The 13,697-nt window shown below is 37.0% G+C and overlaps 1 protein-coding gene across 2 annotated transcripts in view; it reads left to right on the top strand.

The window, feature by feature from the left end:
- Nucleotides 1-13,697, top strand: part of SLIT2 (slit guidance ligand 2) — a 261,870-nt gene that overhangs the window by 164,066 nt on the left and 84,107 nt on the right. For both annotated transcript variants that reach the window (XM_053940914.1, XM_053940915.1), the window contains exons 8-9: nt 1,440-1,603; nt 3,959-4,097. In XM_053940914.1, coding sequence (XP_053796889.1) covers nt 1,440-1,603; nt 3,959-4,097 — 303 coding nt within the window. The remainder of the gene's footprint in view (nt 1-1,439; nt 1,604-3,958; nt 4,098-13,697) is intronic.

Raw genomic sequence — 13,697 nt, 5'->3', positions numbered from 1 at the left:
TTTTGAACCATAAAATAGAGTTAATCAAATTAGTAATGTTTACATTTTCTTTGGTTAGGATATTTCATTTTCTGAAAATATATTTTAGAAGCAAAGTTAACTGGACACACAGAATCCTGGATTATAGCTGTGACATCCCATTTGCAGTCAGGATATGCTTGTATAACTATATTGATTTCAGTGGCATTAGTTCTGATTTGGGATGGTCTTCATGCCTACAGCTGGCCACAGATTGTGGTGAATGAGTGTACTGTATTGTGAGCTGTATTTGCAAAGCACCCACCCAAGAATTAGTACAGGAAAATATATTGCCTTTAATTTCTAGTCATTTATGGGGCAAAAAGGTGTTGGTTAATATTTTAGTTTATGTTGGTTACACATTTCTGTTGCTTTGCAGATTTATTTTCTAATGGATTAGTTAGACTCTTTGTCTGCATTCTGAATTTCCTGCACTTCCTTTCCAGTTATTTAGTTATAATTGAGCACCCCAGCTAAAAAGGACCAAAATGGCATGTCCCTGTTATGGATGATTCTGAGTAACGATTTGATTTATAGCTGTGGACATCCTTTCCAGTAGTTTAAGAAAATATAACAGCCAGAGAAGAGTAATTTACCTTATTTAGTGAATGCATTTGTCTGATATTTTATCAATGGCAAAGTGCTTTTTGCCACTTGGCAAGGAGCCATGGTCTTGTGTCAGACCACACCAACAGAGACAACCTTCTTAATTCCATCACTTGCTTCCATTTGGTCTTTTAATTAATTTCAGAGGTTGCTTAAAGTGTAGATCCCTAGCAGCCAAAAGCAGCTAATCCCATTTTCTGCTATTAAACAACTAGAGAGGAAATCAGAAAAAAGATGTGAAAGAAGGTGTTTTATATTGAGTTATTACACTATCTTGTTCAGCAGAAAATGAGTATGACCTGCTAAAGGGATCTTCCAGGCTGTTTCTATAAAGACTAATAATGGCCAGACTTACAGATATATCTAATTGGAAACAAAATCTTTTATTAACCTTTTTTTTTTCTGACATTATAGTATTACCACTCTAGAGCAATTTTCTTGAGATATTTTTGTCTTACTCAGTATTTATGGGTATCTGGACTAAAAAGTCCCATGTCATCTTTTAAGCTTTTGTATATTTACTTCTTTCTTTTAGACAAGGAACAGGAAACTACAGAAAAGTTAAATAATTAAGAAGCCTTCTTTTTTCTTCCAGTTAATTAGACCGCAAATAAAAAGTAAATTTGCTGCTTGTATAGTTTTATTTATTAACTTGTAACTCCCAGACTTCCAATGAAAGACATAAAAAGTTCCTCATTAACAGTTTTATTAATAAATTGGCACAGTTGCTTGCTGAAGGGAAGGCTGGGCAAACTGGCCGCTTTCCTGTTTGTTCTTCCTAACTGGCGGGTGTTGCCTTGTTTGGTTCCGTGCAGCCGCCTTCACTCCAACAACCTGTACTGCGACTGCCACCTGGCCTGGCTGTCGGACTGGCTGCGGCAGCGGCCGCGCGTGGGACTCTACACGCAGTGCATGGGCCCGTCCCACCTCCGCGGGCACAACGTGGCCGAGGTTCAGAAGCGCGAGTTTGTCTGCAGCGGTAAGAGAAATGCGCTCGCCCAGCGAGTCCTGCCTTGAGCCACACCTGCTGACACCCCAGGGCTGACTGCCAGTGCTGCACGTTGGCTTTTGCATAATCCCAGCATGAATACTTATTAAGAAAAACCTAATCGTTTTTACTGGTATTTGTGGGGGTGCTCATGTCCTTGCAAATTTTGTGCAATTATTGCATTCACATAGATTTTATAGCCATCTAAAAGTATAATTGTGGGGGAGAGATACTGGAAATTAAATAAAAGGTGTACGGATTGAGAACATAAACCTGTTAGTAATAAGGATTTTCTTTTTTTTAAACTTTACAGGTATATACTTGTTGTAATTTTCTGGCTTTTAAATATTACTCTGTATCCCTAAGTCACTTTCTGAATTTTATTGTTATGCTTTAATGCATAAGGTTATTTTTATATAAAATAATGAAATGACTAACAGTTCATTACTAATCATATTTTCTCTATTCAATTTTTTTCCTTTATTTGTATCTTCTAGATGAGGAAGAAGGCAAGTTTATCTTTCTTATTTAAATATTTTTACACACAGATTGAAAATTTTCTGTAAATTTTGTCTACTGTTTCAAGTTTTGCCAAGAACATTAAAAACCAGCTGCAATATTGCTGTCTTTTCAGTGGTTGAGCAGGGTTTCTCCTGCTGGTTGATTTTCTGCAAAGCCCCAGAAGCCTATTGCCAAATATGCCAAAATTTTCTCAGACCTATATTTTTAAAAGAGTTTTATGGAGGGCACAATGTTCTGTCCTTATTAAATAGCCTCTGACATCGAAGTGTAAGGCACTGCCATCTTCACACGGCAAATGCTAACAATATTCTTGTCACTAATTCTGCCTTTACGTGCATTTAAAAGGGCTTCTAATAAGATTATTCCATATATATTACATGTAAATGTTATGGCTGCAGAGTCTGCACGTCAAGAAAAGTTTTATAACTTTATCATTATAATGCTGACTATTAGCAAGGGGAATAACCATGTTTTCATTCTGAATCACTGTATTTTTGTTCAATAAAGGTAGGTTAAACATTTTCTTCCCAGTAGTATAAAAAGAATAGTGTATTATTAGATTTGATTATTGTTTTTACTTTCATAACACAAACATATATGTGAAGTCAAATTATTATATTGTAAAAATTCTCTCTCAGAGAATCATAGAATGCTTGGCTTGGAAGAGACTTTAATGATCATCTTCCAATTCCTCTGCCATGGGCAGGCACACCTTCCACGAGACTAGATTGCTCAAAGCCACATCCAACCTGGCCTCAATATCTTTTCAGCAATTTAGAACTTGGACAGTCGTTATATGAAGTTTAAGTGGGAACAGCACTGGCTGCAACTTACATTGTCAGTGTACCCTTCCTATATTAATATGTGACATTAAGTATTGTGAGAGAGATCTTAAGTTAAATTGTGGTTTCATAGTCAAGAAGTTGTTTCTTTTTTTCCTTGAGAATATTTAAACAGTCTCTAGCTTTTTATAACTTAATGAAAAAAAGAAAGAAAAGGGCATCGTGCCTTTCTCATCCCTTTATGTCTTTCTGTATCATTATGAAACAACTGTTCTGTATAATTTAATTGATAGAAGAATGAGTGCATGAATGTATTATAAAATGTGCAGTCTATCTATTTTATGAAATTACTAAGTTTAAAAGCTTAAGTTTAATTTTTTTTTAATTAAAAATTTTGACTTTAACATACAACACTAAGAAATCAGGGCGGAACTCATGTAAACTAGCCACCTGAGTTAGTAAGAATAGCAGATTATGGGAGGAAGTCTGCTGAGCTAAAACAGAGTGAGAAATGTGAAGTCAAAACTTCTATGTATTTTTGTGTGACTGAATGAAGATGCCCTTAAATGAATGAAAACTCCAAACTTGTCTATAAGCAATACTTAAATGAAGGACAATATTCAAATAAATATTTGTGGAACAGAACAAAACTGGCAGGTCACATTCAGTGCTCATAGCAAAGTTTATTCATTATTATATTATGATATGTATTTTTTAATACTATACAATATTCTGAAAACTAAATAAATCAGTAATTAGTTTTCAATAGCATGCAATAAATAAAATATATCTGAAAAATGGATCACAGTCTTCTTAAACGAGATGATTTTGAATGGCTTTTGCTAAAGAAGTTGAAAAATTATGTAGTGCTGTCACAGTAGTTGAGCATTTTTCTTTCACGTCTCTGAGTTGTATCAACATGTTAGTATGAAATATGTCTTCAAATAAATTCAGTTTGAAAGTACTGATAGGCTACAATATTTATTTTAGAAACTCTGCCGTAAATTTTTCAAGTAAGTGTAAAATGTGCTTTCCTTTGCAGGTCACCAGTCCTTTATGGCTCCATCCTGCAGTGTCTTGCACTGCCCTACTGCATGCACCTGTAGCAACAACATTGTGGACTGTCGTGGGAAAGGCCTTACTGAGATCCCAACAAACCTTCCAGAAACCATCACTGAAATGTGCGTAATCTTTTTTCCATTAACTTCCAGATAACATTTTTTTCCTATGTGTTAGTTTTTGTTATTTGTATACATTTATGCATTGTATGGGCTAGGAATGCCTTCAACCTCAGATATAAAAACAAATATGCAGTTGTATGAAAACATTTAAGACCTTTATGCTATCTTATGAGTTATTTTTGTACGTGCTACTCATATTTAATGAGTAAACTGCATTCTGAATTGGCTTAAAAAGAGTTTGGGAATCCTTGTTCTTCTACAAGTGAATGGCTTTTCACTGCAGACTCTAAAGCCTGTTGCCTTCAGGGTTGCTTTGTCTGCTGGTTTTGGCTGAGATAGGATCAGTTTTCTTCATAGTAGCTGGTATGAGACCATGTTTTGGATTTGAAAATAGTGTTGATGAAACAGATATTTTTGGTACTGCTGAGCAGTGCTTACACAGAACCAAGGCATTTTCTGCTCCTCACCCAACTCCACCAGAGGAGGCTGGAAAGCATGATGAGTTGGGAGGGGACCCAGCTGACCCCAGCTGACCTAAGGGATATTCATTACCATGTGGCATCATGCTCAGCATATAAGCTGGGGGAAGAACAAGAACTGTGAGAGGTTTGGAGTGATGGTGTTTGTCTTCACTGTTACATGTGACAGAGCCCTGCTTTCCTGGAGCTCCATCCTGGAGACGGCTGAACACCTGCCTGCCCTTGGGAAGTGGTGAATTAATTCTGTGCTTTGCTTTGCTTTTTTCACATGCAGCTTTTGCTTTACCTGTTAAACTGTCTTTGTCTTAGCCAATGAGTTTTTGCAGTTTTAACCTTCTGATTCTCTCCCCCATCCTGTTTGGCAAAGATGAGTGAGCAGCTTTGTGAGGCTTAATTGCCAGTTGGAGTTAAACTGTGCCACTCACCTTCAGTCATTTTATTCATCAGACTTCCTACTAGAGAGGCATATCTTTGCATGAAAGATCTGATATCCACACCACCAATAACAAGTGTTCTGCTGCAAGCAGTATCCTCAGAGAGTAATCTGAGAAGGCAAGAGTAAAATGTATTCATTGTGTTAATACCACGTACCTTTGTACGGAAGAGCATGAGCACTGGTAGTGTCCCATGACATGTCATATACAAAAAGTACTGCCATGTCCTCGCTGTAGAGCAGAGTCATAGCAAAGGTGCTGAGGGGCCCACAGTCTCCAAAAGCAAGGTGGCTGAGAGGTTGTGTGGGCACAGTAGGTAAGTTACTGCTGCGTTGTCATCTCTGCAGGTGAGCAGCAAAAGCAAAAGGTGAGCTTGCTGACAAGATGGGCAGGGGCACAACAACATGAACACCTTTGTTTTCTGGGATCAGCAGGGGCAGTGTTTTGGAAAGGAAGCTGGGAGTTCCCTTCAGGAAAATAGTGGGAAAGTAGCTGTGATGACAACTTGTTAAGTGAGGTCTGACTAGAAGTAAATGAGTTGAAGAAAATAATCAGAATAAAAAACTTTTGAGTATTTTGATGATATAAGATGATCTTGAATGTTTAAAACTAGGGCTTCACAATGAAATTTTAATTGGCTTGTTGATATCTGACCTGTGGTTTTGAACATTACAGGGTTGGAACTTCTGTGGTTTCTTAGGATGTGGATAATAATCACATCTGTCAGTTCATTATTACTGTTGTTAATACTGACCTGGCTGACCCTACATGATCCAATACAGTCATTCAGCTGTGTAATACAGACACTTCTACCTTTCACCACTCTCAGAAAAACCCCTCTGCTTGCAAATAAAGTTACTCTTTTATAAAATCCATTCACAGTGGCCAGGAAGGCTACACAGAACTGTTTTCTTTATTTAATGAGCTGTATACCCACGTTTTTACTTGCATAAAAGTAAAATGTGCATAGAGGAAAAATATTGCAAGAAAGAAGTAGGGAGTATGTGTCAAATATTCCTCACTATATTTCTGGTGCTAACGACTGGACTACAGACACTGAAGACTGACTTTTTCCACTATACTTTTCTTAGATATGTAAGAAATGCTCTTGAGTTTTAAGCATGGAATGCTATGTTCTTCAGCAGTTCATTGTCCTGGAGAGTAAAAGTAACCATGTAACAACACCTTCAGTATTAGGCTAAGCATTTAACAGATTGCAAACTGGTGCTCAATGTTTCCTGCCAGGCTAGACATCGTTTGGTTTCACAGTGAGGATTTTGTCTCATTCTGAGATCCATAATCCATTAGAATATCGAGATATGTGTGCTCATATGCATAGGTACAGTGTATATAGTTCATACTGATACAGTGCAAACTGTTATCTGTCTGTATTGTGTCTAGTTCATAGGCTCTGGGTAAATAAAATGCAGATCATGATATTTTGCTCAGGAGGTGTAAGAAGAGATTGAACATTAGAAAATCAAATTTTAGTAATCATTTTGTATTAAACAGATGCACACCAGTGAATGTTGGTGTGGTGACAGAACTGAACTTCAGTGATAGATTTTGAGTAAGTCAGAAGAATACAATACAAGGTATGATTTGAAACATTGGTAGGCTGACCTTATCATAGAGAGAATAACACTTTCCTATTGACTGGAAGGTAAGGAGAGAAATGGAAGGCAGGGAGACAGGAAGGCAGGAAGGAAGAAAGGAAGTGTAATAAATGGGCCGGGAGACCAGCTCCCTTTTAATGCCTTTATTAAGTGATCAGCTCTGGGTGGGGGCCCAAGGGGTCGTGCACATAGCTGCTGCTCCCTTTGGCGATGCAAAGAAGGAGATGATCAGTTTTGCTTCACAGCTGAACTGGGGCTTCCATCCTCACGGGCGTGCCTAGGAAGACGTCTTCTGGCTCGTCAGCTAGGGTCCTCATTCTAGTCCAGTTCCACTTAGGTGATGGTGACCTCTAAAACCCTGTTGGTGGAGTAGAGGGACTTCCCCCCAGTAAGTCCAGTCACTTAGTTCTTCAAATTTTAGTTTGGCTTGTCGTTTCTAGGGTCTTTTGTTGGATTTTCTTGAACTTTTCTTAATTTGCATATTCCTGGGAATGTTTCCGGCCGCCATTTTGGGGAGCAGCAGAGGCAATACCAGAGGGATTCAATAAGGGTAAAGGTAAGGGGGGGGTACAACCAGGGTGTATGTAAGGGAGTTAACAGTGGGGGTACAACAAGGTTTAACATTGATTAACATAATTCGCTTATTACAACTGTAAGTGCATTAACAGCTCTAACCATATTGAACTTGTTCATAACAGAAGGAAGGAAGGAGGGAAGGACTCTGAAACTGAGGGATAAACTGAGTAGAAGAATTAGAGTAAAGGATCATGTATTTGCTGAGAATCACAGGATCGTTTCTTCTTACTTATCAGTATGTTGAAGAGGAGTTAAAGTTTTGAGAAATAGATTTTGCTGGTTATATGAAGAAAGCTTTATGCTATACATATTGCTTTAGTATCAAGACAACAATTAGTGATTGTTGTCTTATGATTCTCATGGATGGGAGGTGTATTTAGCTTCATAGGATAAAAGACTATGAGAGAGAGAGAAGAGGGTGGAAAATGAGTGGTTTGTGGAGTGGAAAAGGTTTTACCAATAATGAGATGAGGGAAGTCTGACACTGGATCAAACCAGCACTCCACCCTGGCCAGTGGCCCACATCAGTTGTCCCTAAAGAATATTTTGGAAACAGAAATGTACAACTTCAGAAATAAAATACCAGTAGAAGAAATATTTTCTTTGCTCCCAATATGTGTTTGGATTGCTCTGAAACTAGAAAATTAGCAAATCTTTTGGGGAAAAAAAGGGTTTTCTTTTAAGTATCCAATCTGCTTTAAACTCTATTATGTTTAACTGTTCATGTTAGGATAATAAATCTGGGGGAGGGAGTTGTGTTCAAAGTCTTCCAGTTTAAAATACAGTTTTTTAAAGTTTCATAATGTTTCTTTGTCTTTGTAGAGGGAAGGAGAATGCAGTCACATACATAATTTGCCCTGTCACCTTCTATTTTGCACGCCATCTTCATTCGTCTCTTCCCTGAACTACTGTTTCAACTCCATTCAATCTTTTTGGATGTCAAAACCTTCCATGTCTTAATTAATCTCTTCTTGTTTCTCTGAATTATTTGCTTTGTAACTTTTTTTTTATCTTCAATGACCAGAGTTGAATACAATATTCCAGATGACAGTGAATCATCAGGTTCTTATTAACAGAATTTGAGTTTTCTTTCATTTGCCTTTTGCAACCTAATAATCCTTTGTGTTATTTAATTGTCTGTACATGTTGCACCATGTTTTAACTTGAACTAGCCCTGCAGACTCCTAAGCCTTTTTTTTTTAGCTGTTATGATTTTGTCAGGAACAAGAAGTTGGTAAATCCTATTATCACATCCACAGACATTTTTAACATTGAATCAGATTGTATGTCATGTTTTCATTTTAAACCTGCTCTTTGAAGGACTTCAGTCCTCTCTGCTTTTAACTAAATTTAACTTGCAGGAAGATGGTGACATTCCAGTATTGTTATAATACAATAAGTGTTTTAAAGCTTCATTTTTTAAAGAAGTCGTCTGCAACTGTTGCTTATAGCAACCCCTTGAGATTAGATTGAAAAGAATGATTGTATCCCACAAAATAATCTGGTTTTTTACTTATTTCCTAGGCGATAATGTTGTCACTATGCCAAGATGGGAGCTGACAGTAAACACTTGAAGAGATGAGCCCGTGCTGTGGCGGCAGCGTGAGGAACACAGGGAGTTGCAGAGCACGAGGCAGAGGGTGCAGTGAGCTCTGTGTTTGCCCATGCTCCGCAGTTCCCACACACGGCTTCACTACCTCAATCACTGTTTTAAGCACACACTTTGGCAGGAGCTCCCCAGTTCTCAGTGAGAGGGGGAAAGAGAAATGTGCTGGCTCCCTGTTTTCTGAAGGATGTACAGGCTTTAACAGCCTAATTATTATTTATTCACCCATCTTTATAATACTACCAGATTCCTTTGCACACTGCAAGAAAATTACCTTTATACTTCTAATTTGCCTGCACCAAATATCGTCCAATCTTTTCAGTACTTTTCCTTTTTTGCCAATCTTTTTCTGCATTTTCATCTGAACATTTCCTACTTTATTGATAGAGACGTTAGAAAAATCCACAATATTTTCAAATTCCCTTATCTGAATATGTTTCTCTGCCCTCTGTCCCCTGTTTATGAGCTTCATTTGAGGAATCCAGTGCTGAGTGCCACCAGCCTGTCATATTGTGCTTCAGCCAGCTTCACGGTACACAAACACCTCTGGTGCTTACATTTTCCATCCTTTTGTCTTTTCTTTATTGTAGCTCATATAAATAATATTTTCCTGTGAAGCTGACATTAAACTTTTTCATCAACCCTTCTTTATAGAGGTGTTTAAAATCTGACAATTTATTTTTGTGAGATTTTGTTTTTCCACCTGTTTCTGCCTCTTACTTGTTCTTGTATGGAGAGCAGATTATTTTTAATAAGAATGTAATCCATATTTACTTTTAAAAGATCTATAATTCCTTTTTTATTTCTTTTTGAGGTTCTTTTGAAATTTGTCTTCAACACAAGCTCATAGTTTTGTGATATTTTGCCAAGTTCTCTGTCCATTTCTGTTGTTCTTTCTCTCTGTGGAAACCTTGACCTCAATCAACACCTGAGTACTCTATAAAACACTGATTTCTTAACTTTGTTTGAAAAAAATGTCTGATCTGTTTCTGCACAAGAATACGTTGAATTCATTACATTGTCAGTCTGTTTGGGCCGATGTTGTATAAAACCAAGCAGTATTAATAATGTTGTTATTCTCTGCCCTTTTGATAAATATAATGAAATCACAGGTTTTAAGTGTACATTCCATGTTGACAATTATATGCTTTTTTTTTTCCCTAGGGGTTTGATAAATTAACTTTTATTTAAATAGTGTGTTAAAAAAAGAACCCTTTAAATGGAATATTGAATTTCTTAAGTATTATACATCAGCAGGTTCCATTGAGTAAAATTTTGCATATTGAAGCTCTGAGTTAGCTCTCTATGGAAAAGTACAAGAAAAGGCTTTCTGTTCAGTCTAATACTGATGTGGCTTTACATTGCCTTGATAGCTCTACTGTCTTGGAATGCTGTTTTAAGACATTAGGAACTGTCTTCTCAGGCTGATGGCTACTGCCTCTGCAGCAGAGCTGGCAAGGAGAGCCTGTGCTTGCACTGCAATGGAGCCTCTCTGTCTCTGAGTTTGGTGCGATAGCCTAAACCACTGAGAAAAATAGTTAGCACTGGAAGCTGAAGTGGTTGAGGAATGAGCAGGCATTCTGTGATGGTGGGAGCAGGAGGAGGCAGAGCCAGTTGCCAAAATGCTGTTTCATTCCAGTGTAGTCAGATTTGCTGGTGATTGTCAGGATGTTGCTGAGCTGATTTTGTCATACTCTCTGTCTGACTTCTCAATTGGTACAGAAGTCAGTTGGCTGGAAGCAGCAATTCCCGCTGCACAGAGGCAGTCAGCAGGCAGTGCACTGTCTGCCAAGTGTCTCTTGGGAAGATGCCTTCAGAAGCAGGACTGCTTATCTCCAAGTAGCTGCCAGGAAAATGGAAGAAGAATAAAACCTGTGGTGACCTCTATTTTTTCCTTCTGTTTGATAAAACTTGGAGCAAAATTAAGTATTCACCATCTCAGTAAATTTAGTTCTTAATCTGTATTGCCTTAATACAATTGTATCTGTACCAGTTACATCCTTTCTCCAAAGTTATTCCCCACTTTATTATCTAAATGAACTCACAGACAGCCAAATAAGAATGCCTAAACTTTTCTTTTCAGGTTTTATCCAATCAATGTGATAATTTTTGAGAAAGAAATAGTTCATATTCCATATGTATTTTAAAAAAATTGATTGAGCACAAAAACTGCTCCTGTTTTAGAGCACCTATGAATTTCTGTGAATGCTACAGAAAACACAAAAATTAAAAGGGTGCACAGATATACCTTTGCCTCTGGTTCAAATGAATAGATTTCATACCATGACTAACCTGCAGGAAACATTTTGGGAACTTAAAAAAATTTCCCATAGATTTGTTACTTGAATGTCTCTATTGTAACATTGTGAGGCAAAATATAGTGCCTATAAATAATATGAATAGTCTTCCAACTTTGGTTATTCAGTATGCCTTACTTCAACCTTTTTTTCATCAATATAAGCAAAGCATGATACATTATTCATTAATTCATCTCAAACATCATAATTTGAGTTAGTTTAGATTTTTTGTTAGAACCTCCCTCCTTTCACAGAAATTTTTAGGAGATGCCCTTTCATTGGCATGTTCAATCTGTTACACTTAACCAACTTAAGTGGCCTCATACACCTAGTGCTTTCCTCCTTTGTCATGCAGTTCATTAAAGGCATTAAATGTCATTAAGGTTCAAAACTATTACTTTAATTGGTGCTAGAAATTATAGCCTTTCTAATGGCAATAGCATTTATCAGCCTCTATGCTGGCATTCCTTCCACATTTTAGTTGTTCATCAAAGTTAATCTCTTTTGGCTTGGTTTAATTTCAGAAGGATTCACCTTCTCAAAATTCTGTGAGAATGATCAGCAGAAATAATTCTGGTTCCCTTTGAATAGAGACTCTTTTTTTTGCCACGTGTTCGAACAGACTCTGAGAAACCGTACAAATTGCAACCCAGCAGCAATTCTATTAATTGTACTGGTACCTTATCCCAGAGTGCTGTGACAGGCTCTTATTTCAAAAGAGGCCAAAAAGCCATTAATGAGCTAAACCTACCTTCATGAAAATGCTGCTCTTATAGTCTTCTGATTTTCTTTTCTCTTCCATGGCTTGAACGTGTCAAAGTGGTTCTAAAACTTCTTTCCTTACTGTAATATTATCTGTAAGTGAACATAAATAGAACTGCAATAAGTGTTTCTAAGGGGTGGCAGGGGGGGAAGCAGGGGAAGGAGTACCTGTACTAATGACCATAAATTTGTACAAATGATGACTATTTAAGAAAAAAATTTTTTGTTCCTTCACTTTTTTAATATTAAAAAAATCATTAGTCAAAGGAAGGGCTTAATTAAATTATTTTTCAGAAGGATAGCAGTTATGGCATTTTCTGGAGGAGGGAAGGATGACTGGAGGATGGCACTGTTAAATAAGGAACAGTTTTATAGATAATTCTGGTCTTTGTAACAGGCAGAAAAGACCCTAAACCACATAATATGTGAAATGAAAAAAAAAAAATATAGAAGTCAGGGATTTTAACAGTTCAGCTTCACAATCCAATGTACTGAAAGGCCCCTGGCTTCTTATTACTATGGCCTTCAGGATAAAGTTTTTGTTTCATGCAAATGGAGCTTTATAATGTTTGAATACCAAAAGTAGAAACTGTACAGTTGTTTCATGACAACTTTATGTATGTTTTCCATGAGTTTCCTAATTTTTTTCCTAAGTCTTGTCTTATCTTACCATCCTGATTTCTGGCTATTTTTCTTCCTGTTTTTATCTTCCAATCTCATTCTTTCTTTTATACTTTCTTATATACTTTGTTTTCGTAAGTGTTGATTAATGATTGTGTGTTATGCCAAGTGCTCAACTACATCTTTGTAGTGTTGAGCTGTGTTTGAAATTAAGTAGGATTAAAAGCTCCTAAGATTGCTTCTCACAGTAACACTCAGATTATATTAAAGTAGAAGGGAGAAAAAAGGAAGTGAAAGGAGAGAAAGAAGAAAAAGAAGAGGAAAAGAGGGGAAAGAAAAGGAAATCTGGCAGAACTGATTTTGACAGATGGACTTAACCAAGATAAAGTGATCTGATCACACTGTAGACACTGGGGAAGTGCTTTGCATACATGAGGAGTTTTATTTGAGTACTGGGACCTCTGTATCTGTATCTTTCCCAGTGATGCTTGGCATGTGTATAGTTTCACCATTTCTGTTGTCTTTTAGTATTAATCCTTAGATAAAAGTCCAAGGTACAGCCTTAAATAAGTAGCAGTTGAACAGAGAGACTCTTACATCAAGATGCAAAGATGTAAGGATGACCCTTTACAGAGAAGAGTTTAGGTGCATGGAGATGGCTTAGGTGCATTTATTGAAGACATTTTAAAGAAACTCATAGCAGGAAAGCTCTGAAACATCAGTTATAAGGCAGCTTTCTCTATTTTTAACAGCTCAAAGCATGATTTGGCTGTCTATGTAGCAGGACCCCATATCTTTGCAGCTTGAAAGGAACGAGGAATGCTGTGGAGAGGATGCAATAAGTTACAAGGCATTAAACTGATTATTGGTTTTCTGAGTTAGGTTTGTGTTTGCTTTTTAGTTTAAATCAAAACATTCATCTTCTTAGGACTTGGAATGCCAGTTCATGCATGTGATTTACCTCTTAAACAGTTAAGCCATCAGCCAGAATCTTGCACATCCAGCAAGGAAGGGTTTTTCCAAGTTGTTTCTATATGTGCATATGTTTATATAGTCACTGGTCTTTACAATATATTGCATTTTAGTAGTCTGCAAGAGTTCTCTATAACTATGTCCTCTGTTTCTGAGAAAATATACATATATATATATTATATATATACCTTTCTGATGTTACCTGAAATAGATAAATCTCTCTGGTCTCACTATAAA

The sequence above is a fragment of the Vidua chalybeata genome, chromosome 4 (genome assembly GCF_026979565.1).
Source record: "Vidua chalybeata isolate OUT-0048 chromosome 4, bVidCha1 merged haplotype, whole genome shotgun sequence".
Classification (NCBI taxonomy): domain Eukaryota; kingdom Metazoa; phylum Chordata; class Aves; order Passeriformes; family Viduidae; genus Vidua; species Vidua chalybeata.
Note: the sequence above shows the minus strand (reverse complement) of the source record. Positions and strands in the feature narration are given on the sequence as shown.